The sequence below is a fragment of the Cetorhinus maximus genome, unplaced genomic scaffold, assembly GCF_964194155.1.
Source record: "Cetorhinus maximus unplaced genomic scaffold, sCetMax3.hap1.1 HAP1_SCAFFOLD_1205, whole genome shotgun sequence".
In the NCBI taxonomy this organism is placed as follows: Eukaryota; Metazoa; Chordata; class Chondrichthyes; order Lamniformes; family Cetorhinidae; genus Cetorhinus; species Cetorhinus maximus.
Genome location: NW_027597147.1, coordinates 92,454 through 98,453, shown reverse-complemented (window position 1 = coordinate 98,453; position 6,000 = coordinate 92,454). Strand labels below are relative to the sequence as shown.

The window sequence follows — 6,000 nt, the reverse complement described above, 5'->3', positions numbered from 1 at the left end:
TAACAGATTGTTCAAAATCAGGGACAGTGTCTGTAAAGAGAAACTGTTCCCATTGGCAGAAGGTTCAGTAACCAGGGGACACACACATTTAAGATGATTAGCGAGAGAGTAAGGGAAAAAAGAAAAATACAGTGAGTAATGATGATCGGGCACGCACTGCCTGACCGGGTGGTGGGAGCTGATTCACAAGGAGAATTGGATGAATCCTTGAAAAGGAAAATCTCTTTCAGGGTCATGAGGAAAGAGCAGGGGGTGGGGAGGGGCAGACAGCTCTGAAAAGAGCCAGCGTGGTGGGTTGGGGGGGGGTCCCGCACTGGATGTGAGTGAGTCTGGTCTTACCTTTCAGAGTCTGCAGTTCCTTTTCCAGGGTCTTGATGTTGTAGCAGCAAAATTCCAGGTTTTCCAGCGCCTCAGCCTGGAGATTCCCCTCCATTGGTGTCTCCGACATCACCTTCAGGGAGTCGCGGGTCTGGTAATGCACGTCCAGTTCCCACTCCAGCTCCTGGATCCTGGAGCCAAGGAGGCCGGGGGAGGGGCCCCGGGGGAGGGGCATGGCTTCCGATTCCCTGCCCCCTTCCTGAGGGGCGTTCGGCCCGCTCAGCCTGGGCTGGGGCCACCCGGGGGGTCCGGCGTCCCCCTTGCGGGGCAGGGCCGCGTGCGGAGGGGGGAGGGGCGCCGGCCTGGAGGGGCGCAGGGAGCGGGCGGGGGAGGGGGAGGAGGGGGAGGGGGCAGACGCCCGAGGGCGGGGAGGGGGGGGCCTGGCCGATCGGGCCGGGGTCCGAGGGGAGCCTCTGGCCACGTCCTGCTCCGTGTTGTAGTCCGAGATTGAGAAGTGTCGCCGGACCGCCGGGCTGACCCCTGACCTCGGGGCGGGCAGGCTGCGGTTGAACTCCTCGATCTGCTCGGAGCACTTGAAGTCCAGCTCGCCCCTGGCGACTGGCTCCCTGCTGCTGCCGCCGGCCCTGGGCGCTGGCCAAACGCCGCCGTCCGGCTTCCTCCCCTCTGACCTCCGCTGACCTCCGGAGCCCCGCCCCTCCCCGCTCTCTTCCGGCAGGTCCTCCGGATCGGGGGCAGCCAACACGTCCGGGAGCCCGGGAGCCTCCCCCAACTCTTGACTGGGGGGCGAGGCCGCGTCCGCGTGGGTGGGGGTCCCCGGGCGCTCAGAGTTCAGCACCGTCCCGGTGAAGAGGCCCACCCTCTGCGCCGAGGCCGGGCCGGAGGGGTCTAGAGGCCGGGTCCCGGCTGTCCGACTGGATTCGGCGGTGGGCAGCTCCTCAGGGGACTCAGCCTGTCCAACCTCCTCCCCCTCCCCCTCCTCCTCCTCCCCCTCCCCTCTCCTCCTCCTCCAGCTTCACAAAGCGGATGGGGAAGATCCCAGTCCGGCCGCCCACTGACCCTTGGAGCCAGCCATCCTCCAGAGTGGCCGTGACCCTGATACGCTCGCCCCTGACAAAGTCCAGCTCCTCCGGCTCCAGCGCCCGAAAGTCGTACATGGCCACTCCGTAAATCCGCGGCGCTGTCGATTCTTCCTCGTCATCTTCCTCCTCGACGCCCTCCTCCTCCTCCTCGCAGCTGCTCACACCGCGGCCGGGCCCCGTCTCCGGGGTCTGCAGGGGCCCCAGCAGCTCGACGAAGCCCTCGGGGAAGATGCCCCGCCTGCCCTCCAGCTCGCCCTCGAACCAGCCGGGCTCGGGCAGCCCCACGATGGTGATGACGTCGCCCTCGGTGAAGTCCAGCTCCTCCGGCAGCTGGGCCGAGAGGCTCATGAGGGCCAGAGCCCGGCCCAGGCCGTAGTCCGGCAGCTCGTCCACCGCCTTGCGGGACAGCTCCCGGGCCCGGTAAGAGAGGCGCAGCTCCCGCGCGCAGGAGGCCGGGAAGGTGCCGCTCGATCCCCAGTTTGTCCGTCCACGGAGCCAGTATCCACCCGGTGCATCTTCCACAACCACAATGTCACCTGTCAGGGAGAGATAGAGGGAGACAGGAATGAGCAAATGGAACACAGTATCTGATATTAAACCTCTGCTCCTTAGCCTCATCTCCCCTCACCCACCTCCCCGTCCAGCTCAGTGTGAGGCCCATGCAGCTGTGGCACAGTGGGTAGCACTCTCACCTCGGCACCATAAGGTTCTGGGTTCAAGTCCCACTCCAGAGACTGGAGCGCAAAATCCAGGCTGACACTCCCATAAGGCTCTGAAGAGGAATCATATGGACTTGAAACGTTAGCTGGTTTTTTTCCCCTCTCTCCACAGATGCTGTCAGACCTGCTGAGTTTTTCCAGCATTTTCTGTCTTTGTTTCAGATTTCCAGCATCCGCAGTATTTTGCCTCTATCTCCCAGTGCAGTACTGAGGGAGAGCTGCACTGTCAGAGGTACTGTCTTTCAAACGAGACCTCAAACCGAGGCCTTGTCTGCCCTCCCAGGCGACTGTCAAAGATCCCACGGCCACTATTTAAAGAAGGGCAGGGGAGTTCTCCCTGGCATCCAGGCCAAAATTTATCCCTCAAATCAAAATCAGTAAAATAAGCAGATGATCTGGGTCATTAGCACATTGCTGCTTGTGAGAGCTTGCTACGCGCAAATTGGGTGCTGTTTTTATTCCACAATACAACAACTTGCTCTAAATGCTAAAAAAAAAATCCCAAAGTGATTCACAAGTGGAAATCAGTCAGAATTTGACCCTGAGCCACACAAGGAGATATCAGGATAGACGACCAAAAGCTTGGTAGATTTTAAATTGCAAAGTATTTAACAACACAGAAATAGCCCAACAGGTCTGTACTGGTATTTTTATGCTCAACACAACTCTCTTCCCATCTTGATTCACCTCACCCTATCAATGTAACCTTCTAAAGAGAGTGATTTAAAGAAGGAGAGAGAGAGGCAGAGAGGTTTAAGCAGGGAATTCCAGATCTAAATGCTTAGGCAGCAAAGGCACGGCTGCCAATGGTAGAGTGAAGGGAGCGATGATTGAGAGTTCCAACACTCACTAGACTTCAAGAAAGCTCTGAAGAAGAGTCATACGGACTCGGGACACTAACTCTGTTTATTATCTCTCCACGATGCTGCTAGACCTGAGTTTTTCCAGCATTTTCTGTTTTTATTCAAGAAATACTTAATTGGTTGTAAAGCGCTGTAAGAGAGTATGAAATGGTGAAAGGTGCTGTATAAAAGCAAAAATACCTGGAAAAACTCAGCAGGTCTGGCAGCATCTGTGGAGAGGAACACAGTTAACGTTTCGAGTCCGCATGACTCTTCATCAGAACTAAGGAAAAATAGAAAAGAGGTGAAATATAAGCTGGTTTAAGGGGGGGTGGGACAAGAAGAGCTGGATAGAGGGCCAGTGATAGGTGGAGATAACCAAAAGATGTCACAGACAAAAGGGACAAAGAGGTGTTGAAGGTGGTGATATTATCTAAAGGAATGTGCTAATTAAGGGTAGAAAGCAGGACGAGCAAGGTACAGATAGCTCTAGTGGGGGTGGGGTGAAGGGATCAAAAAAGGCTAAAAGGTAGAGATAAAACAATGGATGGAAATACATTTAAAAATAATGGAAATAGGTGGGAAAAGAAAAATCTATATAAATTATTGGAAAAAACAAAAAGGAGGGGGAAAATCGGAAAGGGGGTGGGGATGGAGGAGGGAGTTTAAGATCTAAAGTTGTTGAACTCAATATTCAGTCTGGAAGGCTGTAAAGTGCCTAGTCGGAAGATGAGGTGCTGTTCCTCCAGTTTGCGTTGAGCTTCACTGGGACAATGCAGCAGGCCAAGGACGGACATGTGGGCATGAGAGCAGGGTGGAGTGTTGAAATGGCAAGCGACAGGGAGTTCTGGGTCATGCTTGCGGACAGACCGAAGGTGTTCTGCAAAGCGGTCACCCAGTCTGCGTTTGGTCTCTCCAACGTAGAGGAAACCGCATTGGGAGCAACGAATGCAGTAGAATAAGTTGAGGGAAGTGCAAGTGAAATGCTGCTTCACTTGAAATGAGTGTTTGGGTCCTTGGACGGTGAGGAGAGGGGAAGTAAAGGGGCAGGTGTTGCATCTTCTGCGGTTACATGGGAACCGATGTAATCTTCCCTTCACCCCCCCGGCGGCATTCCGTAGGGATTGTTCCCTCCGGGACACCCTGGTCCACTCCTCCATCACCCCCTACACCTCAACCCTCTCCCTCGGCACCTTCCCATGCAATCGCAGAAGATGCAACACCTGCCCCTTTACTTCCCCTCTCCTCACCGTTCAAGGGCCCAAACACTCCTTTCAAGTGAAGCAGCATTTCACTTGCACTTCCCTCAACATATTCTCCTGCATTCGCTGCTCCCAATGCGGTTTCCGCTACATTGGAGAGACCAAACGCAGACTGGGTGACCGCTTTGCAGAACACCTTCGGTCTGTCCGCAAGCATGACCCAGACCTCCCTGTCGCTTGCCATTTCAACACTCCACCCTGCTCTCTTGCCCACATGTCCGTCCATGGCCAGCTGCATTGTTCTAGTGAAGCTCAACGCAAACTGGAGGAACAGCACCTCATCTTCCGACTAGGCACTTTACAGCCTTCCGGACTGAATGTTGAGTTCAACAATTTTAGATCATGAACTCTCTCCTCCATCCCCACCCCCTTTCCGATTTTCCCCCTCCTTTTTATTTTTTTCCAATAATTTATATAGATTTTTCTTTTCCCACCTATTTTCATTATTTTTAAAGGTATTTCCATCCATTGTTTTATCCCTACCTTTTAGTCTATTTCGATTCCTTCACCCCACCCCACCCCAACTAGGGCTATCTGTACCTTGCTTGTCCTGCTTTCTACCCTTAATTAGCACATTCCTTTAAATAATATCACCACCCTCAACACCTCTTTGTCCTTTTATCTGTGACACTGGCCCTCTATCCAGCTCTTCTTATCCCACCCCCCTCCTTAAACCAGCTTATATTTCACCCCTTTTCTATTTTTCCTTAGTTCTGTTGAAGAGTCATACGGCCTTGAAACGTTAACTGTGTTCCTCTCCGCAGATGCTGCCAGACCTGCTGAGTTTTTCCAGGTATTTTTGTTTTTGTTTTGGATTTCCAGCATCGGCAGTTTTTTGCTTTTATAAAGGTGCTGTATAATTGCGAGCTCTTTCTCTGCAGTTCCTGTAACCAACTGGCTCACAAATATCTTCCAGGGAAAGAAACCTGTCACGTGCAGCATAGCTGACTGTCAATGCTGTCAGGAGCAGCAAAGTCTATTGTCATTCCACTACCCGTTTCTCAGGTTGACCAGTGACGGGCAGTGAAACCTGGCATGAACAACAACTCCAAGAAATAAATGAGGGCAAAGAAAAGGCAACCCTCCACTAGCTCATCCAACCGGCCACTGCCCATGTATGAGGCAGGGAATGGAGTGTGGCTGGGCTATTTGACTGTGGAAACCATCACAGCCAAGTCCAATCATTCACCACTCACCCATTTCCACCCCCCCAACTCTTTGCACTCCCCACCCCCCCCAAACCTTATTCTGTAGGAGTCCAAAGAAAGTGATCAGGAGCCAGGCTGGTATCCACACTCACATGTGCGCTTGCGCACTCTCTCTAACAGAGGAATTTGGGAGGTTTCAGAGAGATTTGACAAAATGCTTCATAAAGTGAAGCTCGGGCCTTTCCCCAGGGACAAGGCCGCCCTCTAGTGTTGAATGTTCTAACTGACCCATAGCCAGTTCCCAAACGAGCATGGGAATTGGGGGCAGGAGTGGGCCATTCGGTCCCTCCAGCCTGCCCCACCATTCAATACGATCTTGGCTGGTCCGATCATTACCGACAAGAGAGACATGTTAACTAAACTTTTCATCTTGGAGTCATCAGGACAGCTTGCAAGAAATTACCAAACTATAACTGGGGAACTACAATTTGTAGTGTACTTGTTTTTAAACCCGTCACATCTCTTAAATTCTTCTGCTTTTGACAACATGTCCTCGACCTGAGAAGTTAACTCCGTTTCTCTCCCCACAGATGCTGCCAGGCCTGCTGAGT

At 53.3% G+C, this 6,000-nt stretch overlaps 1 protein-coding gene across 1 annotated transcript in view; it reads right to left on the bottom strand.

Annotated features, from left to right (window-relative positions):
- Window positions 1-314: 314 nt before the first annotated feature.
- The window catches only part of LOC144675864 (dynamin-binding protein-like), a gene marked incomplete at its 3' end in the record, with an annotated part of 30,668 nt that continues 24,982 nt past the window's right edge, over window positions 315-6,000 (bottom strand). Inside the window, exons 4-5 of the mRNA XM_078536423.1 lie at window positions 1,298-1,954; window positions 315-1,224 (exon numbers count right to left, since the gene is read on the bottom strand). Coding sequence (XP_078392549.1) covers window positions 315-1,224; window positions 1,298-1,954 — 1,567 coding nt within the window. The remainder of the gene's footprint in view (window positions 1,225-1,297; window positions 1,955-6,000) is intronic.